This window comes from Triplophysa rosa, linkage group LG21 (genome assembly GCF_024868665.1).
Source record: "Triplophysa rosa linkage group LG21, Trosa_1v2, whole genome shotgun sequence".
NCBI lineage: Eukaryota > Metazoa > Chordata > Actinopteri > Cypriniformes > Nemacheilidae > Triplophysa > Triplophysa rosa.
In genome coordinates, this window is record NC_079910.1 from 2,011,730 (window position 1) to 2,037,922 (window position 26,193).

Here is a 26,193-nt window from a genome sequence, read left to right on the forward strand (position 1 = left end):
GATTTTGTGTCTACGGTCAATTTCATCCATCATTCATTGTGTTGGCAAATGCATCGCTGAAACGCCCCCTAGTGATCACCATTGGTAACTGCAGGGGAGGGCCGATGGGAGGTACCAGCTCCTCTTGATGGACAGGTGGTGCACACGTCCAGAGACATTGAGAGAGTCGCGACAACGGAAGTTCACATTTTTCCCGTATCACGTGATTCAGTTGCCATCTACAGAGTTGACGCAACTCTCTCTCTCAATGTCAAGCAGGAGGGGCGGAGTCATGTGACCTGGACTTCTGGTGTCACCACTGCATGCTGCTCACTATTAAAAGAAGGTTGATTTATACGAAACAGTGTAATGCTTAACCCTTTCACATATAGACGCAACTATAGTGGTCATTTCTTATGTATGTATGAGTTTTGATGTCATATCTTCAGATGTCCACTTAAAGGGACAGTTTATCCAAAAAGCACAATTCGGTCATCATTTACTCACCCTTGAGTTGTTCCAAATCTGTGTTAACTTCTTTGTTCTGATGAACACAGAGAATGATATTTGGACGAATGCTTGTAACCAAACAGTTCTAGGCCACCATTGCTACCACAGTAGGAAAAATGACAATGGTAGTCAAAAGTGCCCCAGAACTGTTTGCTGTCCTACATTCTTCAAAATATCTTCTTTTGTGTTCAACAGAACAAAGACATTTATAAAGCCAGTGTTCCTACTATGGCGGGTCACCAAGAACTGATCCAGTGTTGTGGTGGCCTTCAAAGACACTAAAACAAACATCAAATATGAACTGAAACTTATTTCACAGGTTGTCATTGTCATGAGGGTTATTTAGGTCCAATGCCTAAGTTGCATATTTCCTTTTTGCATTATAAAATGAAACACATCCCACCAGAGTCACTCAGGAGCGTGGAGTCTGTGGGCACAAATCAACTGTCCAATGACTTATTTCCTCCTACAGAACATGTGATGTTTTCATAATAGCCCGTGGCGCTGCATAAATGCTGTGGAAATGCACATCTGATGTCGACCGGTGCCCAAGCGCTCGGGTGCTGATGTCACCGGGTGAGTGCGCGGCTCCTACAGAGGCCCGTTCAAAAGGAGCCTCAGCTGCGGGATGAATGCTAACAAGGTTTTCAGACTCTTTGACGGCGGCGTGACTCATCGCCCGGCCCTATTGAGACCGACTGCGATGTGCAGTAATGACAGATGAAAATGTTCAGCATGCCAATAGAGCTCTTTGTGACCGGCGCCGCTGATGCGGGTATATCTGATGCTCTTGTGAATGGAGCTGCGCTGTTTGAGTCACATTCAAGTGCAGATGTACGTCTCTCTCGTGTGTCGACGGAAAAGATGATGTTAGCGGCAGGAACCTGGAGGGTGTGAACAGAACATCGTGAGGAAAAGTGGGAAGACGTTTGCATGTAGAAAAGTTGTAGTTTACTGTATGTAAAGCAACCTTGACAAACGCTGGATCTGTTATGTGCTATTTACCACAATATTGAATTATTTTAATCTATGACTGCATCTTTGTCTTCTGTGTATTGCTCAGAAGTTGCTCTTCATACCTTTGATGAAGTTCTCAACTTAGTCTCAGATGTTTCTCCTGAAAGTGTCAAATGAATGTAGATTATAGAGGTCAAATAATCTGGAATTGGGTAAATTTGATGAGAAATGTTTGAGTTCATATGGAGATCTTCAATAATATTGACTTTTGACCAGGCTCTTTTTCTCAGGAGAAACATCTGAGATGCATATGAAACTTCATTCAATGTCATTGATGTCTAGAAGAAATAAGCGAGACATTAAGGACGTTCCCATCTGTGTGTTTCCTCTAGGGGGCGCCCTCCAGGGCTGTTGTCTCTCTCCAGGTGGGAGCATGTTCTAGACGGGACGCTTTACAGCAACCATGAAAGGTTTAGGGGCCAACCGTAGCCGACATCTGTCAGACGCCTGTGACCCCACCGCAGGCCCACAGGAGCCGTTGTGTCCCCTGGCCCCGGACCCTCACGCTGCCTACCTCCTGAGCCCCACCATCAACCACTATGGTACTCTGGATCCTCACCTCCATCACTTCCCTGTTTCCCCTCCCACCTCCCTACAATCAGACTGCCTGCTGCCCCTGAATAACCAGCTAACCAACAGCAGCACCTTCCCACGGCTCCACTACACCAGTCAGGCAGAGCAGAACGAGTACGCGCAGGTATTTTAACATTTTATAAATGATTGATAAAGAAGCGTTGATTTGAGTGTAAACTACATCCGCATGATTTCTGAGTGATGTTGGCGTTCATTCCAGCAGGGCTATGTGGCTCAAACAGGGAGTCGTGCCGGCACTCTCACATCCTCCATGTCCATGGGCATGAATCTGGGACTCGGGCTGGGCGCCCCCGCCATGATCTCCAGCGGCACGGCCACCATTTCCTCCGCGGCCGCCGCTAAGATGAATCGGATTCCGGGCAACCTCCTCGACCAACTGGAAAGACACCTGCCGCTCCAGCGGGACGGTTTCAGCACGCTGCAGTTCCACCGACGCAGCCGCGGCTCCAAGCAGCGCAGCGAGAGTCCCAGTCGCATCCGCAACCTGGTGCAGTCCGTCCAGAAGCTCTTCGCCAAGTCTCAGTCTCTGGAGGTGTCGGCGGTCAAAGGGAACATCGCCGCGGGTCAGGCAGGAGACGCTGCCAAGATGGCCTGTAGAAGCAAGAGCAAAGACCGGGCTAAGACGGAGGGCACCAAACGGCGACCTCGACCCAACCTCTCAGGGTTCTGGAGCTCAGACGACGCTTTGGAGGACGAGCCCGCCAGTCAGCCCGCCACCGCCGGCCCGTTGGCGGTGGCGTATCGAAACCCATTGAGCATGATGACGCTGGGCAGAGCCGTGTCGGACAGTCAGGCGGCACCCAGACCACATCCACAGGGCTACCACACCATCGCGGCTCTCTCCCTCACATCCTCGAAGAGCAGCGGAGATCTCAAGACTCAGCCGGGACCGGTGCCCTCCGGGGGTCGAGGGGAGCACAACGCGCTGGTGAAGAGAGCCTCCTGGTCCGCGCTGACGCTCAGTCAGGCCAGACAGGTGCTTCAGAAGGGCACGGTCAACGCCAACCGCACACTGCTCAAGTCTAAGTCCTGCCACGGACAAGAAATGACCTGCAACTTCCTACAGGTAACACAGAACAAAGACGGGAGAATGAAAGTGAGATTTCGTGACATTGTTGCGCATCCTTGATTTAATTATGAAATGTTTTGATTTCAATTCATTCGAATTGTCATTTGGTGTGATGAACCCTGTGTGTTTGCCGCAGGTGCCGGCAGGCGAGTGGAGTGGGACTCTGGGTAAGGGAGGCGGGGCGGGTGATATCCCGTGCAGGAGGATGCGCAGTGGCAGTTATGTGAAAGCCATGGGAGACACGGAGGAGAGCGAGGACTCAGACGAACCCCCCTCGCCCAAACCCTCGCCCAAGACCGCCGCCAGACGACAGAGTTACCTGAAAGCCACACAACAGTCTCTGAGTGAACAACAACCACCACTGCCGCCACGCAAGTACGTAAAACCAAACACACACACGCACACACACCAGAACACACAAACTTGTTTTTCTATGATGTTGGAAACTTTTTATTGACATCTATTGTTTTTATAATAAACTAATAAAAGTCATAATATCCTGTCCTAGATTAAGAAACATCAATCTAAACTTGTTTGCTGGTTTTTCTGTCTGAAAACAACTTTAAAACCTAAAGAGACTAGAGACCAGTTCAGACCAGCAAACCAGTTCAGGCCGCTTTGATGTGGTTTTCTGTACCCCTGACAACTCTTCAATGTTTTTGTACTACATTATTTTATAAACCAACACGTTACGTACATTATTAAGTATTTCATCTTTTCCACATATCTTAAATTGAATCACTCTCATCACATTATTGTTATCAGACACACGCTCCGTGTGACCAGCAGATGGCAGCATGTTGACAGACTGCTTTACCTCCTCTACTGTAACTACAGTACAAAGTACAAATCCCATGAGGCATTGCTCTGAGCTCTTGAATATTCTGTAACAAACTTGATATCACAGGTGCCCAATGTCAAACTAAACCACAAGATCATGTGACGAGGTCAACAATTCTGCATACAATGAAGGCAAGATGAATAAAGCGTTACAGAAGTGTTTTGTCATTAAATATGCAGTCGGTCCTGTATGATGTTGATGCACAAGGTATAAAAAAAGAAAAACACAGATGGCATTAAATACATTCTTTTTATGTGCAATCGGCCATGTAACGTCCCACCCTTCCTACACGCTCGCCGTAGCAGACAAAGCCCTTGTTCTTTCATGCGGGAGCTGTTCGGTGTGGTCTGGTTTCCTCTGCAGAGCGCCAGCTCAGTGCCACACCTGCACAGGTCAGTGTTTCAGAGCCCCGCCTCCATCCGATCACATGACCCAACAGAAGAGTCACTGACCTCCTGATGTTCATTTCATTCACGAGGTGAAACTGTAATAGTACATCTTTTTTTCATGTTATACTCACTGTCGTGTTATTCTACGATGTGCTTTTTCTGTGGAGCACAAAAAATATTATATGAAAAAACATTTAACAAAGAAACGAGAAATAACATAGAAGATACGAGGGTTATATGTCATTTTACTGATCATACATATAAATATACATTTTATATACACATACAATAATCATAACAGCAGTCTAACACTTCTGCTATATGGGATGTCTTTGTGTCAGGAACAGACTGAAAGTCACAAAATGTTCATAACAGTTTGAGTTTTACATAAAGTATCTGCACAAGTTACATTTCTCTTTTCAGAACATACTGAGATTTTTCTTTGCGCTTCACAGAAGAAAGCAAGTATAACCGTTCGACATGAATAAATGAATACGGAATATTCCCTTCTGGCATTCATATATGAAACTTTTTTTATTATTTTACTTACCCTCATGTTGTTCAAACCCTGATGGATTTCTTTGACATCAAAACAGATTTCTTAAGTGGTGTTTTGTGTTTTTTGTTTAAAGTGGAAGTTTGGTGACCTCAAGCTTAAAAGCACACAAATGTGTTTTTAATCAAATAATTAATCAATAAAAACATTATATTTTAGATTTTCGTATGCCTTCGGGAAAATTAGAAAATGCAAGATGGAGTTACTTAATGCACCTTTGCATCCTTATGAAGTTTGAGATGAGATTATCATCCACTCCCGCTGTAAACAAAAAACAATACCTTTAAAAAAAACAAAAAGAAAAAATGTCCCGAAAAGCCATTGAGGGTTTTAACAACATAAGGGTGAGTAAATAAGGACAACATTTACGTTTTTGGCTAAACTACTCCTTTAAATGAAAAGCTCTAATGAAGTTTAAAACAAATCAAATAAAAGAAGGTGACATTCCGCCCAGTTTAGATGGACACCAGATATTCACAGAGACACTTTCACCAATCAACTCACTGGCACGTTTCCACTCAATCCAACAGACGGAAGGTCCGACGGGTGTCTGATCTCCTCCACAATGCACACGGATGCACGGCAGGAATCCACAACAACCTCACTGAAACACACAGAACAGAGGAACCGCTGACAACTTCAGATGAGCTCATTTTGTGTGCCACTGAAAACAGAAAAGCATACAGATTTTACTACCACAAGAGCGAATACGATAGTGTAAATGAATCTCATTGGTCAGACGTCTGTTCCTCTGTCCTGGATCCTGCTCTCGGTCACCTGCTCGCTCACTTCGTCTCTGTGAACTAAAAATAAACCAATCCTTAATAATTGCAAATGACAGAAAGACAAAATTAGTGTTCAGGGTTTGTGCTTTTTTTACTTTTCTTGACTCGTTCTCTTCCGTTTCTCCTCTGTTCTCGATCATCAGCTGTATGCCGTCTCTATGTGAGGTCTCCACCAATCGGAGTCTGGATAACCTGGACTGTTTGATGACGTCAGGTGAAGCGGGACTGCCGCACTGGGACACGGATCACAGGTTCAGTCAGGGCTGTGGGACACTGGGTCAAGGGTCCGGCATCAGCCAGGTTAGTGCTGTTTGCAAATGCCCACAATCCGTAACCGCACAGATCACTTTAGCAACCCTTACGAAAATGAACCATGGTTTTACTATAGTAAAAGTAAAACACAGTATTAACTGTCTTCGTGGATTGATTACCATTTCTAGAACCGCAAACACCATGGGTTAAATTTAGCGAAGCAACCATCCACCCGAAACACACGATGTGTGTTTGTAAATCGCAGAGAAACTCTAAAATGTGTCAGAGATGTTTTGCTGTGACCTCAGAAACAGAATGTTCCAGATTAAGTGTTGCAAGACATCTCTAACCTTGTTTAAAGAAGCATGGAGAGTGAAAATGAGTTTAAGGGGAAGACATTTCATACGGTCTCTCTCCTCATTTCATGATATCATGATATCAACATCAGGACTGCTGGAGTGAGACGGGAATGAAACGATGTGGATTTTTAAAGAGGAAAGACAACCGATCTACTTTCTTGGGATTTTGTACTATGAACACTGAGGCGTTTTCTGATAAAAAACAAATGGACTACTTGAACTAGTTTAAAGCATTTATTACGCAGTGTTTTGTTCTGGGAATCGTCAGGCGGTTTGATCATTGAACAGAGTTTCAGTGGATCTTTCTGTTTATTTGTTTGCTTTTAATTAGACGGTTTATTCTTCTCTAACACACGCAAAACCCATTCTGTTTCGTCCTCGTGGTGAGTGTCTCCTGCTACCAGAACAAACACAAACTTCTGTCTCTACTTTCACCGTCTACCGGTTCTGCTGTTAGTTTGAACCGTGATCGCGTTTTGTCAATTTAGAAGGATTTGAGGATTCACATGAAGCTCTTTGGAGTTTCTGTTTCTGCACTTTGCCTGTTGGATTGCAGCAGACAAATGGCCATATTTCAGGATTATAACATGCTATAATAATCTGATGTGCTCACGAATCATCGGTTCAGAAAAAATTCACAAAATTATTAGGCCTGGATGTTTGTCCTATTTCAGGCAAGATCATTTATAAATATTAGGAGTGGAACTCATCAAATACCTGGCAACCCAATATTATATTAATATCACAATTATAGTTAGTTTGGTTTGAAAATAAATAAATAATTCTGAATTTCTGCTTTTCACAGACTTTTACTGAATGGTGGTTCTTAAAAAAAACTATTCAAATTAAAATTCTTGGCGTGAGAATATTAATACAGTACAAGGTCAAGTTTCACAATATACTTCTTTCATCCACCCCTTATAAATATAGAAACGGCATGGAATATAGACTAAATTAGAAGCATTTTAAAACTATTTTAACATCTTGTTTTTAAAGGTGTCGCTATATATCGCGGTACGATTTATGGGGGGGTCACGATATATATCATAGAGCTGTGGTCATTTGATTCAATATGACATGACCTGCCTTGACATATATGTTTGAACATTTTATTTGTTTGTTTGTTTTATTTTGATTTCTTATTACCTTTATTAATGTTACAATAATCTTTTACATTGACAGACCTATTCCGCTTTTATTCATTTCCATATAAAATGTTCAATCAAACCTTGAGTGTTGTCAATTCCATAACAAGTTGTGTGCGCAACAAAAAGTTACTCAGTATATTTTTTGTTCAAAATACCGTGATACAATATCGTGAACCCAGTATCGTATTGAATTTTGAACTGAGTGTAGTGTTAAACTCGTTTTAGCACTAAGATTGACAGCCAAAGAGATTTATTTTGGCCCTTTGTAACAATGACTACATGAAAGCCGTAAATCCCAGCTGGAGTTAGGGCCATCAGATCCTCTCTTCCACACGACAACGCCTCAATCCACACTAAAGCGCCATCCGCGTCTCACCCCCTCTCAGGTGACGGGCAGCGGCCGTCGCACGGGTCGTCTGAACCTGCACGTGTGTTTTCAGGTGGAGCATGGTTACCCGGGCAGCGTGGCTTACGGTCAGCTGGAGGCCTTGGACCTTCCCAAACCAACCTGCTTTCGGTCTCGCAGCCACAGTTACCTGCGGGCCATCCAAGCCGGATGCTCCCAGGATGATGATACGGGCTCCGTGGACTCAGATGAGACTCCGCCCACAACCATGTCCATCAGTAGCTATACCAACAGCAACAGTGAGTACGGCACGCCTTTGTAGAGATCATATAAAGCAAACACTGCAAACATGATTATGTGAAACATCACAATGGACTGGATCGGACACAATCTGATCCATATCAACCATTTATCTTGTGTTCCTCCTCTCGTGGTTTATGATATCGGGCTTGATTCACCTTATCTTGTTCAGTGCACGGAGAGAAGAAGAGTTAATGATGCGTTCAAAATTTGATAGCCCCTAATTGTGTCACATACTAAAGCAACAGGCAAATCTGTGGACAAAGTTCATCGCCGGTGATATAATGAAATGAGGAGAGGCAAAGGTCTCTGGGTCTCTTCAGGTTAACATGATGTCATTATATTGCCGTTGATATCATATCAGTATTAAAGAGCTCAAGGTGAAGTGTGATCTTTCTCTCGCTTTCTGTGAGACCGGTGTTCTGGAATCACCATGTGAGGGTACAAATCCAGCCCATGTCCATGGACTTCTTAAAGGCACAGTTTACCCCAAAATGAACATTTTGTCATGATTTACTCGAACGTGGTCTCATGTCACTTCCGTGGAATGTGAAGAATTACATTACAAAGGACGAAAGAGACGTGTTCTTCTGCAGAAACTTGATTGACAGGTTTAGATTCAATAGACCACTGGAGTCGTTAGACTTTTTGACATCTTAAATACTCACCGGCTGTCTCGCACACACACACAACATCTGCTGACCTACATTTGGACGGGTGGCGTCTTGCTAAGATGAATCCCAGAGTTTAACAGCTGATGGTCTTAGATGAAGCTCAGAGTTTCTCAGTCCGTCATGACCCTTCTGGCAAAACTTCAGCTACAAATTCAACTTCATCTCAGTTGGTTTTTAAAGGAACGAATCAAGCAGATTAGTACGGCGTAACATGTGATACACAAGCAGCCAATGGGATGCCTGGTTGTTCATCTTTTTCTGGATATGATGACTGATAAACAGCTCTCAGACTAAAGCAGAATGGTCCTTTTTCACGTTTCCGGGTTTCTCGGAACTTCTATAGCGGTAAATGGGAGACTACCACAAGTATGTTTTTTGCATTCTCATTTGCTCAAATAGCAAAAGAAAAAAACTCTACGATAGTGTTTTCGCTGCTTTCAACAAAATGAAAAAAAGAGAGTCTGATAACGGCAGTCAAAGGAGAGAATGATGACAGTGACTTCCATAGACGCTGTATAAGAAACACAGCACATTTTTTTTGTTATTTGATGCAAAGGTAATATAATACAACGTATAGTGTTATAAACGTACATACATTAAAAAAAAATGAAAATATACAATTTTTTGGAGGACTTACAATGCCGATGACCGTTGAACATCACCTACTTGATTTATATTGCCTTCTATTCGGTGTGACATATCGAACAATATTCCTAGAATTTGTCATTTGGTTGAAAATATCTCTTTTGGCTGTGAAATGGGCATTTTTCAAACAATGCAAATGGTATAAATGAGGTATTACCAGCCCACCTGTGCTCTCAATAGGCACTCCGTCATCGCTGTTCATGATCAAACACCGTAGAATTTCAATTCCTAACCACATCTGATCTGACATGTATGTGGTCTGCAAATGAACAGAATTGTATCTGTCAGCACAAGTGACTCATGACCAGCTTCCTTGAACTATAACAGGGTCTTTCATGTAACGCAGGTGCTTTTAGTGACTCAATAATGAATACAGTATGAGTGTGTTGTAATTTAAGGAAGTATTTCTATATAGGTAGCAGGTTTTTAAAAATGTACACTTGTCAGTTTTTAATAGTTACAGTAGCTACAGTGAGACAATTTAAGATTGCATGTGGGTGTCACTTAATTTTTTATATTTTAATTTTTTTAATCATAATGGGGGTTTTGTTGTAGTCAAACCAACTAATACCACAAAGCATTTTAGAATTCCATTGCTTATGTTAAAGAAATATTTCAAGAAATCCTTTCATCCTTTACTCATTCTCATGTCATTCCAAACCTGTATGAGTTTCTTTCTTATGCAGAACACATAATAAGATATTTTGAAGAACGTTGGTAACCAAACAACAACATTGACTTCCATTGTATGGATACAACACCACTGAGACATTTCTCAAAATACCTTATTTTGTGATCCACAGAAGAAACTTTATTTTTCTATGAACTATCCAATTAAGGACAAAGTAAAAGCCATGTGCTCGTTATAATCGTTTTGTAATGAAAAGGGAAAAAACGTATTAAACTGCCAGTTTTAAACGTTTTTGAACATCGCCAAGAGCTCCAGCAAACACCCGCTAAAATCAAAGTAGTGAAATACTCTAAAATGTACTCTTCAGTTGTTCACTTAATCAAAACAATTTGATAAAAGTAATTTTTTTCATTATTCAAATTGGGAGTTTAATATTAAACTCAGTAAGGACACGTGATGGCGTGTAAAATGTAAGAATAACCAGACAGATGTGGATTTTTTTCCTCTTGACGTGACAACATTTGCGCTATCGTATCTCATCTCATTGAGAAAAAAACGTGCTTTCAAAACGTTCCTCCCCGTCCTGGTTGCCGTGCGCGAACACGTGATCACGCGCAGCCTCCCGTCCGCGAGCGGCGACTCTACTATGACGCAACGCGCCGAGATCAAACGCTCATCCCCTCGGCCAATGAGAGCGCAGCGCGTGAACGCCCTGCTCTCCAATCCCGCGCTTTGAAAGAATAGCTGGATCGCTCGCGTATGCTTTTTTTCCCCCTCGACTCTTCCTCGAGACGTGGATGGCGGGACCCGTTGAACGGAAGGATATTACAGCGCGTGGAAGAAACGACACAAAGATCTGAAGTAAAAGATCCGGCGGATCGCTTCGTTTATTCTCGCGCGACGATATGGAGAGACTAGATCGACGGTGATCGCCTCACGCACGGAGGAAAAGGTGTGCGTGGATTTCTTTACGTTAAATGTCCTCCGTTAGCGCGTGAACGCGGAGGGCACGCGCCAGGGATAGAAAGAGCGAGCGAGCGAGTGAGCGAGCGAACGCACGCGCAGCGTCTCGAGACGGATCCCATGTGCGGTTTTTGGAGGAAGTCATGACAAAGGCATCCGATTCTTACAAATCTAAGCGTCAGAAATAGGCTTTATCGATGGTTTTAGTGTTTGTTTTTTTCATGTGTTTATTGTATTAGCCCGTTAGCTCTCGTTAGCCTGCATGCTGGCTAGTGGAGGTGTGTTCATAATGATGCGTGACTCAACCACACACCCAAACATGACATACTAACCGGGCCGTGGGAATGCTTGCGCTTTTTCACGCACGCTGTCATGTGAACGCTGCTTTAGGTGGTATCGTGCATTTCGACGTAGAGATGACACGTGATCACATAAAGACAAGTTTATGTGCAACGTTTTTGCAATGCAAAGTCAAGGAGAGATGACACGACAACTACCCATTGTGTGTTGTGAAGGCAAGCATGTGGGGTTTTAAATGATCGACTCGTGGTTCTGAAGCAGACCTGAACATTAGTCTGTTTTCTTTGAAACGAGATGAATGCTTTTAGCTTGTAGAAGCTGCTATTTATATAAATGTGCACACAGAAATAATATGTTAAGTTTAGGGTGTAGGTGTATACTAACTAAACATGTAATTGTCTCCACATGCTTGACCAGAGCGAGTTGTGTATTATGTTATGAGTTTAACGCTTAGATTGTGTATGGAGTCTGGTTTGTCCTACATTTGGCAAGTTGCTCTCTTCTTAGTAAACACTTGCTGTGCACTTAATCTTAAAACTTGTCCTAATAAGGATTACAAGTCTGAATGTGAAGCGGTTGGGCTGTCTGTGTGTAGTCTAGTCTGTAGGTCATTTTTGGTTGTTTGGACCAACTTATGTTAGTTGTGACACAACCCCAGCTTCTTGTCATTCAGCGGTCACATTTTCTGCTCAATATCATTTAAAGGGACAGTTAGCCCAAAATTAAAAATTCTTTATTTACTCGCCCTCAAGTTGTTCCAAATCTGTATGTTTGTTCTGATGAACGCAGAGGAAGATGTCTGGAAGAATGCTTGTAACCAAACAATTCAATTCAATTTTATTTATATAGCGCTTTTCACAATGTTGATTGTTCCAAAGCAGCTTTACAGCAGAAAAACAGAAAAACACAAAAAAGGTCAAACACAGCACAGTGCATGATGTTTATAGAACACGCAAGATTATTCTAGTAAATAATATCTGATAAATGCAGTCTCCCGGTGGTTTATTTAGTTCCACCATTAGAAAAAGTTCTTTGTAAATTTCTTTGTTCTGTTGAACACAAAAGAAGATATTTTGAAGAATGTAGGAAAGCGAACAGTTCTGGGGAACTTTTGACTGCCATTGTCACTTTTCCCACTACTGTGGTAGTCAATGGGGTGCATGAACTGTTTGGTTACAAGCATTCGTCCAAATATCTTTCTGTGTGTTCATCGAGACATTTATACAGAACTCGAGGGTGAGTGAATGAAGGCAGAATTTGTATTTTGGGGTAAACTGTTCCTTTAAGACTAGAAAGTTTTTCCCTATGTTATTGTTCGGCCTGGTCGGCCTGCTCTTTTTCACTACTTTCACTCATTATACGCTCCAAATTTCTATTGTTATTGGCCTAACGGAATCTGCTACTTATTCTCGTATTTTAAGAGATAGGTCATCCCCCCCTCCCAAATCTGTCATCTTTTTAATCTTATTATGTCATTCAAAACCTGCATGTGATTTGTTCTTCTGTAAAACACAAAAGAAGAGCTTTTTGAGAAAAGCTTTTGTGTCCATACAATGGAAGTCCATGGGGTCCAATGTTTTTTTGGTTTCCAACGTTCTTCAAAATATCTTTTGTGTTCTGCAGAAGAAAAAAACCTTTTCTCCCCTCCCAGAAATGTGAGTAAAAAGTCTTTGTGAGTTTGGTGGCTCTTTGGTGCCTGTGCTCTTTGTGTTCATTAAAAGGCCATGGCCGCTTTGGCAGGGGCCCTGGGGCAGAGACCGGCTCTAATGCCTTTAATCTGGATCTGAGCCTCCCCGCCGAGAGCACTCACTATCACCCTCTCTACAGGAGTCACACGTGTGCTGACGCCAGCATATCTGAAGTAAGATAAACCCAAAAGCCTGTTTCAAAACGCTAAGTCCCATTTGTCCAGAAATCATGGTGCTTTAAGCTATGACAGGTCAGCTGTGTTGTTAAATCACACTGTAAATTAAACAAGATGTCATGTTTCCTGAGAAGATCGTGTTGTGATTAATGGCAAGCTCACACTACGTGACTTTTGGCTGGATTTTCCTGTCGCGGACATATTTCCAAGGTCTGCGGCAAAACCTCAGTGTCGCGACCAAATCGGTGCTCGTTTCGGTCGCCAAAGCTCATTAAGTATAAGCAGGTGTGCAACGTGATCTGGACGCTACGATGTTTTCAAACCTGTTTGATATTATCGCCAAGTGATCTCGTTGTGTCTCGACACCAATCACAGCTCAGAAGGTTTGCGTCAAATTGTTACATCGAGGAATTAAAAACTGCTGGCATGTATTAATTAGCATTACAGAGCATGTTAAATGGCTAGTATAACAGACATGAAGCTTTTTAAACTATCCTAAAGCAACAAGTGTGTATAATGGAAGATAGAACACACTTTAATAACATTTCAATGTTTCACGCTCCATTCCAGTGGATGGCGTAAACGCACCAGCAACTCGTTTGCCATCCACCGTCAAACTAGCGGTGCGTTCCAAACGGGACATATCGCCCTCCGAAGGGCCCTTTGAGAAGGGGACACCACCACACAAAACATCGCTCCAAATAAAGAGAAACTTGCGTTGTTTTTATTCCACCTTTTACCAAGAGAATTTTAAACGGACACATTAAGAGATACAATTGCGTTTTTCCCTCTAGTCTAGAGTTTACACATCGAGAGCTTTACTCTTCGAAGCGATGATCACTTCTGAATGGATCGCACGGCATAAGTGTTCACGATGTGGGAGGTGTTTTCGCTGTTGGTCATTGACCAAAGTTGTGTTGTGTAGTGTGCGTGCTGCTACAACAAGAAGATGAAGGACGACGAGAAACATTGTTGTGTTGTGTACGTGCCATAGCAATTCAAGAAGTGGTTAAAAGTGTCAGCTCAGCTTAACGCAGCGCTGTGCTTTGAGATTTGGTCTAGAGTTCTTAAATGATCTGCCGCCACATCCCAGAGAAGTTGAGTTAAAGTTGGTCGTTCAGTAGCTGTCAGCTTAAATAATAGCAGTTGCACTTTTGTTACTGTGAGTGTGGACCGTTTAATTTTTGTCAACAAAACTGCTTTGTCAAGTGGATTCATCAAAAAGTGGTCCAATATTTCTTGCGTACATTTAATGCATTATATATTTAGTTATATTTTTATTACCTTAAAGCTGTCCGGTATTCTACCATTTTTGTTTTTAATGTGATTCCCGTTCTGTTTTCACTCGTTTTTTATCCTTGTAGTCTTCTGTTACTCTCAGCATCAACTTCACCTCATGTGTTCATCTATTTAAAAAACTCTGTGTCTTTTCTCTACATTGCCGTGACATTTCAAAGAGGTGGAAAGTAAATGGACAGCTGACGCAAATGATGGATGTCTTTTTGACTTTTGCAGTAATGAAATGCAAGCATTTTCAGGCATTTCAGACCTTTGGAAAATGCTTGTTAATGCTGGCGTGAACAAAGAGCAGTGCTTGAATTGAAGGGGGCTGGGGGGATCCGCGACCCCCATAAGGCATTAGGGACCCCCCTATAAGAGGAAACAATCGACCTAGGGGGTCCTTAATAATGACAAATCTAAATGTTGTGCGTATAAGATGCTGTAAGTATTGTGAATGAATTATTTATAAGTCTATTATGTCTATTTTAGGCGACTTGTCATGTGCCCCAAAATGGTGTGGGCCCCCGTACAACATTATTCAGTTTGAGCACTGATGAAGAGTATTTCATCATTTTGAAATGTTATCTGGTTAAGTGTAGACGTAGCCTCAGGGTTAAGAATTTGAATTGTGCAACTTCAGATGAAGCATTGGTAAGTAAACAGACGTATGGCTTTAAAACATGGCTACAAATTCATAAAAGTCAGAATATCAGAGATCTGCATGGGTGGGCTGTCTTGACCACTCAAAATGTCTTGAAAAAGTTCTAAGATGAGCTACGTAGTTCTGTCACACATTCATCTGTATGTCTCAAGATGTTTTATAATGGCTTGACTGGCTCTTTTCTTTCATAATATCTTTCATTAAAGTGAATCTCTGTTGGCCATCAGACTGCTGTGTGGCAGCTGTCCTGGCGTCACACTGCGAGCATTAAAACACCACGCTGACAATGCCAACAGCCTGTGCGAGAGACAGAACAGATGTATTCAATATTGTCTGAGAAGTGTCAGTCGCTGTGTTGGACTTGTCCTGGCACAGACCCGGCCATACAGCAAACGCAATACAGAGGATATTTGTTCACGAACACTTCTGCCTCTTTAGGCCTTGTTTCTTCAGTAATTTACTTTCTTTGAATAAAAGGTTATTACTCGGTTTTTAATGTATTTTAAGTATAATGTAAATAATGTAGATTTTTCTGAAGTAGAAACACTTTGATAATGGACAGGTTTTTTTGAAAAATGAGAGTGAAAATACTGTTGTTCACCTCTGCTGTCAAAATGTTTTGCTGGCAAATAAACACGCATTTCTCTCTCAAGGTAACACAGACAAACCTTTACCTATACTGGCTTTGTAACAATACAAACGGAATAATGCAAAACATCGTCTTGTAAAACAATACAACACAGGTTTTAATACAATCAGACGGTTTCATGGGATTCGGCTTCATTCATATTAATGTAAATAAAATAGAATTTATAGAATTCTTGAATCGTGTTTGTGGTTTATTTGCGTTCTGGTGTTGTCGAGAGAGCTTCGCTATAACGCACAGACGAGCGTTATTATCATGTTGAGGAAAATCTCGAGTCGCATCAGCAGATTTTTTGTTCGGCGGGTGCAGCTCGACGCATTCCTGATGCACGAGAGGAATGTTGTCTTGATTCGAGTATGTAAATGCCTGTCTTTGTCTCGTCTCTTCCTGTGTCTCCACAGCAGAGGCTGCTGGGATACCGTCTGACATTCTGAAGAGAGTTTTTGAAATGTTTCTGGGTTGCATGTGAAATGAGCTAGCGTTAGAGATATTCGGTCTGTTACACAACTACATTTGATTTATTTTAGTCTTGACATTTTCACTCTAAATTTCTTCTCATTTCTCTCCATCATCTCAGAGTCCTCGTGTACAGCTGTGTGTAAGAAGACTCCTCCCCCTATACCTCCCCGCATCACCTCCAAACCCTTCATCGCCGTCACGGTCCAGAGCAGCACCGAATCCGCCCAGGACACTTACCTGGATAGCCAGGAACAGCGCAGCGAGGCCAACAGCCAATCAGGACGCAGCAATTCTTCAGACAGCCTCGCCAGCTCGCGGACAGGAAGTCTAGTTAAGAGCGCCAAGCGGCCGCCAATCCTGCCCCCCATACCCGCTCCACGGGAACCCGTACCTCTGCCCAGCGCGAGGGTGACCACCCCGCCCCCTTCCATCGTTCCACCCTCTCCCGCCCCAGATGCCAAAAATGAGCCTGTGAGTTTGACGGTGACCCCCGACGTACCGAAAGCTGAGCCCAAGAGAAAACTCTCATCTATTGGTATTCAGGTGTGTAAGTGGATCTTCATGAGATGTGCGGGATTACTGAAACATGTTTATACGACTTCAAAATGCATATCGCAGGGGTTTGTAATAACTGAATTAGGTCACATGTTTTATCGTCTCAAAGCGTTCATCGACAGGAAAAAAACGGCCTCTCTGTTATTGTTATTTTTTAAATTTCATGTCGAAGTCTTGATATTTATAGTTATAATAGTTTTTGTTATCGTTCATGTCAGTACAGAATCGGTTTTGTTCTCGCAGTATAGTTTTGTGTGAAGTAGGAAGGAACACGATGCATTGTGAACTCTTATTTTACTACCAGCATGATCATCTATAAAGATAGTTCACCCCGAAATGCAAATTCTGTGATCTCTTACTCTTCCTCGTGTCATTTCATACTTCTCTCTGTTTGCATAAACAACGACATTAGAGGGGATATATATTCTGTAAGTTATTAGGTCATTACTTTTAGTCACCATGACTTGGTGAGTTGCAACCGGATCACTCCTACTTGACCATTCGGTTCTTCTGTGTTTCATGCAATAACACAAAACGGATTCGTTTGGGCCATTCAAGTTAACGAGCAGAATTCTTATTTTTGGTAGACATCTGCCTTTACATCTGAGGTGTGGTTTGGCCAGTTAATGACTAACTTTGAAAGAAACCATGTTCAAGTATTTATCCATGTACTTCATTTGCATAAGCATAGTGCTTTATCAATTTAAACAAATGCTTGTGTAATATTTCTTGCTTGGTCACAGGTGGATTGTGTTCAGCCGATTCTGAAAGAGGAACAAACTCCCACGACCAGATTTCAGTCCATCGGTGTTCAGGTTGAAGACGGCAGGCCGTGAGTTTTGCTTCTGTGCTTACAGGAAAAGGCCAAAGTTCTTCATGTCTGCCTGACTGCCTTCATTTACTGATTAGGACACGTGTAATCAACAGCTCTGTGCGTGTGTCCGTCACACACACACACACACACACACACACACACACACACACACATACACTGAGACTGAGTGCAGACAGGCAGCAGGGAAGAAGCTTGTGTCCGGATCTCCCACTCACTTTGTTCCTGGCGCTCCTCATCGCAGTCTATTTTCATATTTTCTCTGACTCATTTACATATCTCTCTCTTTAAAGCATCCTGTCTCCCACACACCAGCTGTCTGTCTCTCTCTCTCTCTCTCTGTCTCTCTGTTCTGTGCTCTCCTCTGCTCCTCCACTCTCTGACAAAATATCATACAGAATGCAGAAAAATGCGTCACGCTTTTGTTACATTTTTGTACACAAATATATAATGATGCTGTTTATTAATTGTATTAATAAATATGACGGCATCAAAAGAAAACACATATGGTTCTAATGTTACATGATGTGTAGTTCTTCATTTGATAAAAACTACTCCGGTATATATACTGTATATAGCATTATAGTTTTTTAGTGTATATAAAATGCTATAATGTAATGCTTTGTATTTGTGGTGTATTTAGAGTTTGACGAAATGAAAGACATTTTTATTAAATTCTTTAAAAAAAATGATTTAAAGTTCATTATATTGTCATTATTACAGCTGTTAGAACTACGGTGAAAAACCGACAGATTGGTTGTAATTACTCATGTTGATCTGGATGTTCAGGTAGCGTCTGTGTCTCTGTGTGTGTCTAGACTCAGTCGCTTCACTAGCATGGCGTCTAGACAGGAGACTGCGGATGCCGAAGCTCAGGACCAACCTGACGGTAAACCTTCGGAGAACAAGACGCGCAATCAATCGTTAGACGGCAGACCCGTGAGACCGGACATGCGCTGCAGTTTTGCCTCGCTGCAGGAAAAACTCGACCCAGCGCTGGATCCGTCCTCGCTGCCCCCGCCCGACCCCTCACTGCAGGCCGGTACGGGCAGCGTAAACGGAGCGGCGGATCAGCCCGGGGGTGTGGCCTGCCTCAGGGACGGACGCTGGTTCCAGAAGCTCCTGCAGGCCGAGACGGACCGCATGGAGGCTTGGTGTCAACAGATGGACCAAGAGACCAAAGACAAACAACTGTCCGAAGAGGGTGAATTATTCTTTTATAGTGAGCAACACGACATCCGATGCAAACCACAAGCTATCTATACAAAAAAAGAACAGAATACACGATCACAACCTGTGAATGAACCCGAGGCTTTCTACCACCAGAAGCTCAAGCACTTTAGATTTAAGATGACGTTTTTAAACTCCCGTTAGCCCTTATCTGCACCCGTAGCCGTATGTTTTCATTATATAAGCAATTAGGAATGACATGTGTTGGAGAAACAGATGAAATGTGTGTCCAGGTTCATCTGGCCGCTTGGCGCCTCAGACACCGGATCTGAATTCCCAGAAATTCCCAGAGGGCTCATGAATTAAAGATAAGACGTGCAGACTCATTTACAGGCTTTAATCACAAACGGCTCGTGGTTGTCACTAATTTTGGCTCTTCGAGCCTGTGATTACAGTCATTAGGTTTGAACCTGGCAGCAGTGAAGGGGGGAGGCGAGACGACTGATCATGAAATTGTGTATTTCTGCCTCCTTCATGACAGGCCGCGTCAAACATAACAAATCAATGCTGTTTGCAAAGCTGCCGTTTGTGATGCGTGACGGCAAACTGACTTTTCAAATCTCTCTCTGTGTGTGTGTGTGTGTGTGTGTGTGTAGTGTTGGGGAAGGTTCGCAGTGCGGTCGGCAGTGCTCAGCTCCTGATGTCAAAGAAGTTCAAGCAGTTTCAGGGTCTTTGTGAGCAGAATCTGGTGAGCATGAATCCGTCTCCTGACTCATAAAATCAATATTATGTTTTATGGGAGTGGTGTGACAGTTAAGTTTGTGGGTGTTTTTTGTGGAATGTTACGCAGAAGCTTTTAGGGGTACAGAACTTAAATTCCCACAATTGACTTGTGTTCTGTGGTTTTTGGGTGCTTGGTTTAAAAGAAAAAAAATCATCAGAATCAGAAACCAGAATTAGCGATGCCATATTCCCTGTTACGCTGTAGTTTGTCTTTTTTGCCAGACCATTTTGTCCAATAAATACATCAACTAAGTTTTTTCCTAACACGTCATATTTTGCCATGAGTTGGCATTAAATGCAAATATTGTACACAAATATGCCCTACAGCACTTTTTTTGTTGTAAGACCCCCTTTGTGTAGGGTGCATCGCTTTGCGGCGCCCTAAATAAAGACTTATCATCTTAAACTTAGAATTGTAATTGAACCAAAAACATAATCAGTTATACAATGCTGGAACATCAATTATTTTGGTTGGTGGTCTTATTTTTCTGTTTGATTGCATACAATTAAAAACAACCCCTGGACCATCTTGGGGTTTGAGAACCACTGCCCTACAGACGTCACTTTTGGCCACTGTTTGAGGTTTTAGTTTACTGCCCTCTAGTGGCGCTTTGTCTGCACAGCAGTCTGAATGAAAGTGATTTAAAGCCATTTTACAAATTCTACTATTCTTTGTAGAAAATCATCAGTATTGGTCCTTCATCATACAGCAGTGTTTTGGGTTATTGTGTCACACAACAACATTCCCACAGTTAAAGAGAGGAAGACTCCTGTGTATTGTGTTTCTTGCTGTGAGCTGTTTCCTGCAGGAAATCGCATTCTATTTCAGATGTTTTCTGGTCACGGGAGTTAAACAGGAGCAGCTGACCTAAAGGGCACTACGGTTTTATTTGCTTCTATGCATTTTTAATCAGTATGTGTGTTCATCAGTTAAATCCGTCTCCTTGGTCGTTGCGAACGCTGTGCACTGCCCATAAAGCTCCAGGAGTTATGTTGAGTGACGTATTACAGGGGACTTGTGTCTGTTTACTCCATTTATTCTTTATTTATTCTTTTTTGTGTGTGTGCAAGGATGCAACCGCTCAGCCGCGGCCCACAGCGCAGGATCTGGCCGGCTTCTGGGATCTACTGCAGCTGTCCATAGAGGACATCAGCATGAAGTTTGATGAACTCCACCTCCTCAGGTCCAACAACTGGAAGATATCCGAGATCCAGGACAAAAAGGTCCAGCCGACACACCAACATCTCACCGCTTTCTCTCCAGAATTGTATTAACCACGATGAGATGTATAATTAATTTAATAACCTGACTTTATTACATTATTATCTTGTCTATGTGATGTGAAGAAATAGCATTTCTGGATTGAACTGACATAGTGAGTGCTGCTCAGTGTGTGAAGTACACAAGTCATCAACATCAGTTGTTTAGAAATTCATTGTAATATTTACTGTTAATACATTAAAAGTAATTTCCTGACCAAGTTGTGACGGGTGAATGAATGTCCTCAGGAGGAGAAGAAGGCCGCTCCCGCGCACACACCAAAGAAGACGGTGAAGGTGAAGACCAGCGGCATGAAGGAAAAGAGCAGCGATTCTGTGGCCGACAAGCAGCGTCAGGAAGCCAGAAAGCGTCTGATGGCGGCGAAGCGAGCGGTCTCGGAACGGCAGAACTCTGCCACGGAGAGCGCAGAGAGCATCGAGATTTACGTTCCGGAGGCCCAGACGCGACTCTGAGACACTACGAAACCGAATGCTTACACTTTGTGCACCTCCAAATACGCCTCCCTAAATACGCACTTCCTAGTGCCCACGCGGACACTCGTGGATCGGAAAGTGTGGCGTGCAAAAAGCAGTGCAGTAAAATGACGAGCAAAAAATGTACACAAAGAGCGAAAAATTAAACGAGCTTGAACGCCATGGCTGCCACAGAAGAACCTCTCCTTGACCTTTGTTTCTATGGTTACCCTTGTTAAAATGATCGATGTTATAAAAGTGAATTATCTCATGGAATATATCAAGACTTTGTCTGTAAATTGTGCTAATATCGCTGATGAAAAGACGATCTTTCCTCCAGACCCTTTACACGCATCACTCACACGTCACGTGACCACCGAACCCTCCCGGACGTATTTTTTTGTTGTTGTTGAGCATGCACTCAGGACCCTGCACGTGTGCACTTGCTTCTCATCAGCACAGTCTTCCTGCTCTCACAAACACACTTTCGGTTTTCTTTAAACGTTAAATTTGCCCCTGGTCTCCGGTCGGATGGAGTGTGTTCAGAAGTTTGAACTCTTAAGCGTTTGAATGGCGTATGTGAATGTTTAGTGATGTTGAGCAATCTGGGTCAATCTGAGCTCTTGATACTCTGCAGATGTCATGAGGATGCAACAGATACTTGAAATGTACTAAAGCTGAAGACGAATAGCACAGATCTCAGACCAGCCCGAGCAGAAGGATTTCACTCCACTTGTTTTCTTTCACAACCAGTTAGCAGTTAGTTAAGATAGAGACACTTTAGCGTTTTTCACTTAAAAGTAAAATTTGATGCAGAAAACGCACAGCTTGGTTCATTTTCCATGAAACTGCATGTCGCTCTTTCTGTTCCAGCTATCCATTCCTGTCTTTTTAATTTTGTAGGATTAAAATGCTTTTTATGATGAATGTTTTAGAAATTCACCAATGGTCCAGATTTCCACCTGGGTCAACAGTCGTTTGTTTTGTAATGTTATTGTTATTATTAATATTATTATTGTTATTATATTATTTTAAAGGTTTTTGTTCTCTGTGGTCCAGTCATTCCACGTGTACTTCAGTACACAGTTTTTCTGACGCTTGAATCCGCTGGATGTTTTCCAGTCGATTCAGGCAGTGACAGTAAAGCTGTCGTCTTTGTGTGACCAATTAGAAGCCGTCGCTTGTAATAGATCTTTTTCTTTACAGAAATTAAAGACTTCGGTTACCCAGAACTTGTCAGTAATGTCTGAATAATTTTCCTGTATGGCGTTGTCAATCTCAAAAATACAGAGTAATGTTTTAAAACCGCAGGAGAAGTCTGCACATTAAACTTGAAAACTTTCTTTTGACATCGTAAGATGACCTTTAGGAACTGAAAGAGTCATCACCTTGTGTTTTCATGAGTTAGCTTTGTATCATGTTAGGATTTAGAAGCCTACATTTGTGTCAACTGCACAGTAAACACTACGCAGTGGTCGAGATGCAATGAAGAGAATTTATTTGAATGTATTTTTGATCCGAGTGTGGGTATAGCAGTGAAAATATACTAAAATAAGTATTTTAACAAACCATTTAATTTTGCGTAGATTTATGGCTGAATATTACGACTTACCTTTAAATTGTAAGAGGGAACTTTAATTCAGTTTATTATAAAGTCGTGGCAATTTAGAGTGGTTAATGGGAACAGGACTCTGATTCTTGCCGGTCTTTTATTGAAACTTTTTTTTACCCCAGTCTGCTGACATCCATTATAATGTTAGCAATGAAATGACTGACTGATATGAGTGTAGATGTGTATGTACTCAACAACCTGTTTAAAGCTAAAGTTAGTCAGACATTCATTGAATTGCATAAAATTAAATAAACAATGTTGGTAACACTTTACGAAAACAAGTCTCATTCATCAGCATGGTTTAACTAACAATGAGCAACATATCTGAACAACATTTCTTCATTTTTGCTGATGTTATTGAACACAATAACAAGTGTTCATTTATGTTAGCCCACATGAAAACAATTCTAGTATACTTTAGTAATACTACGCATACATGAGGGAGTAAACGTATGTTTGATTTTAAAATATGAAAATGTAGTTAACCAATGTTAAAGTGTTACCACAATATCCTAATCAAATGAAATAATGGGATGAATTCCAAAATGTTTTGTTATATAATTTGGTTTTGTCTTTTACGTAAACCGTGCTGTAGAAAAAGACCGGCCCATTTCTGTTCGTGTTCCGAGAAAATGAAGGTTTGTCTTCTCTTGTTTTTCTTTTGCCTCTCAGTTCTTGATCCTAAAATGATCATGTTTTATTTAAGCAAATCAACAACTTGTCTGGACCAATCACAGCTTAGAATGCGAAATGTTTTGAGTTTTACAGCAATAATGTTACTGTTCGATACAGATCCAAAGTTAAAGCAGGTGACGTCACGTGTTTCTAAGTTCACAGAAGAATCGCTTGTTATTGAAAATCTTCATCCAAGACGTCTCCATTTACATGACATGCTTTTTTAATGACAACTAACTCGGCACAAGTTTCTAGATTCTGCATGTCGCAGCAATATCTCCCCTACGGAATCTCACAGACTGACGATTCGCTTCACTTTCCGTCGGATATAAACTCCAGATCAACAAAAGCAAAACAGGGCTACACTGGACTGACGGACAGTCTCTGCAGGACATTCGATGGACTCCTAACTGCCTTTGCATTGATTTCACCTTTCTTTCCTTGAGAGATTTTTAAAGCGGTTTGTGTGTCATCTGCTGTAACTAACCAATGATGTTTTCCAGCTGGACGGAGAGGGCTGATAAAGATGACGTCTATCACGTGTCTAAAAGACACAATTTTGTCATTCCTTACCCGCCTTCATGTGAAACTTGTATGTTTATCTTCCGTGAAACACAGGGCCTTTAAAGGCGGGGTGTCCGATTTCCGAGTTACGCTTGTTTAGACAAAGTCGGGCCGAGTACCAAAACAACCTTGTAGCCAATCAGCAGTAAGGTGCACAGGACGGACATTAGTCGAGCCGAGCGCTGACGAAAGCCAAAGATGGGGGTAGGGGTGTGTCTGTTTTGGTGATTTGAACATCAACAACGGCTAAGAGAAATCGGACACCCCGCCTTTAAGACTGTGGGTTTGAAAAAACATGAGGGGGAGTAAATGAGAATGTTTTGGGTGGTTTTATTGTTTTAAACACTACATGTAACTAAAACAGATTTGGTTTATTACTGCTGTGGGAACTGAATGTGTATTCTGGAAATGTTTTCAAGTGATTCTGTGTTTGACCTGTTGAAACAGGAAAAGTCTGAATTATGGAATTGAACATGTACACCCAAATGCCATCCCATGTCTTCAGAGTCCGGAGAAAGATAGATTTATAGATATTGTTCATGATTATTTTTCAGAACTCTCATGTTTTAAAGTAATATAGATACATACAATGTAGATTGTAGGATTGTTGTGGGAATATTTCTTTTACGATAAAAATAAAGTTTTATTTAACAAGAGCGGAGCAAAACGGTGGATGATTGTTCTTTGTGCTCCATCGATTTATGAATCATAAGCAGACTTTTTGTGCACATTTTTCGTAGATTAAATGGAAGGAAAAAAATGCACGAATTCATTCCTCTCCGGTTTATGTATACTGTACATGATGATTTATCCGTAATTTAGATTTATCCGCAAGGGCTCGTTCTTTTGACAGAAGCTATAGAGTTTATTACAAGTAAGGCTTTGACAGAATATTGTGCTTCCATGGTCGTTGTTTAGGCATGTTAAGCGTGTCAGAAAACTCAATAAAAAACGCCTTGTGGTTTCATTGATTTAGGCAACCATAAACAACGCAAAAGAGGCGAGTTTGTGTAATTCCTATGTAGAGTAGAACACATTTCATGGCCGCCATCTCCACTTCGCGCTACTCAAACGCAGTAACGTGACGTCATGTGCAAACAACCTATCCTGCATTGAGAAGGACCGCCTACCTCATTAACATACGGACACAGAAATACAGAACTAAATAAATGTAGTATTACAATTTTTTGACAGATTTATTTATTTATGTATTCATTTACTTATTGATTTAATTATTTATACATTTCTGCATTTATTTATTTATTTAATAATTTCTGCGTGAATTTATGTATTTATTTATTTATACTTAAGTCAATTCTCGTCCTCCGTATGATTAGGCACTATTTCTTTTACAGGTATAATGAGTCAAAAAAGACTTTTTGTATACCCCGAAAAGTTAAAAAATATCAAATGCACATTATAAGAATGCAATACAAAAGCAATAATATCTTACTCTGTGTTCATCGGAACAAAGTGCATGATGACAGAACTTTAATTTTTCGGTGAACTGTCCCTTATGTGCTAAAGCAGCGTGTCTCTGTGGCTGATAAGCACATCGAACAAAACACCCAAGGTCAAATAATTGCATTTACATATTATCTAAAAAAGAGTTTTTCATTGGGGAAATGGCTTTTTCTGTTATCCAAAGCGTTTAGTACTGCATGTACACACAGTAGTAAAGTATTGAAATTAGTTGATAAATGAAAACGTTATTGTGTTTTTATATACGGTATATATATATATATATATATATACACAACACAGTGCCAACAATGAATTTAAATCACAGGCCATAATCAACTGGATAACTATGTAACCTAACAAAGTACGACAATCTATTGGTAAAATATCAAAAGATGTAATACAGTGGCTTAATCGCAAACCTCAGCGCTGGTTCATTTGAAATGATTCATTTTAAAGCATAACTATGGAGATATTAAGTAACTAGAAACATAATACATTTGTACTCGTAAACCACTGAAATGTGTCAAGAAATGTA

General features: G+C 41.6%; 1 protein-coding gene across 5 annotated transcripts in view; it reads left to right on the forward strand.

Annotated features, from left to right (window-relative positions):
• The window catches only part of dlgap4a (discs, large (Drosophila) homolog-associated protein 4a), an 85,652-nt gene extending 60,777 nt beyond the window's left edge, over positions 1-24,875 (forward strand). The window contains exons 3-13 of one of the 5 annotated variants that reach the window (XM_057363302.1): positions 1,839-2,203; positions 2,303-3,166; positions 3,306-3,544; positions 5,884-6,040; positions 7,940-8,144; positions 16,388-16,812; positions 17,568-17,656; positions 18,475-18,878; positions 19,483-19,574; positions 20,681-20,833; positions 21,119-24,875. In XM_057363302.1, the coding sequence (XP_057219285.1) occupies positions 1,910-2,203; positions 2,303-3,166; positions 3,306-3,544; positions 5,884-6,040; positions 7,940-8,144; positions 16,388-16,812; positions 17,568-17,656; positions 18,475-18,878; positions 19,483-19,574; positions 20,681-20,833; positions 21,119-21,343 (3,147 nt within the window). In that variant the 5' untranslated portion in view covers positions 1,839-1,909 and the 3' untranslated portion in view covers positions 21,344-24,875. Of the gene's footprint in view, positions 1-1,838; positions 2,204-2,299; positions 3,167-3,305; positions 3,545-5,883; positions 6,041-7,939; positions 8,145-16,387; positions 16,813-17,567; positions 17,657-18,474; positions 18,879-19,482; positions 19,575-20,680; positions 20,834-21,118 lie in introns of those variants that run through there. The other 4 variants (XM_057363301.1, XM_057363303.1, XM_057363305.1 and 1 more) reach the window with 4 other exon arrangements.
• The last annotated feature ends 1,318 nt before the right edge of the window (positions 24,876-26,193 follow it).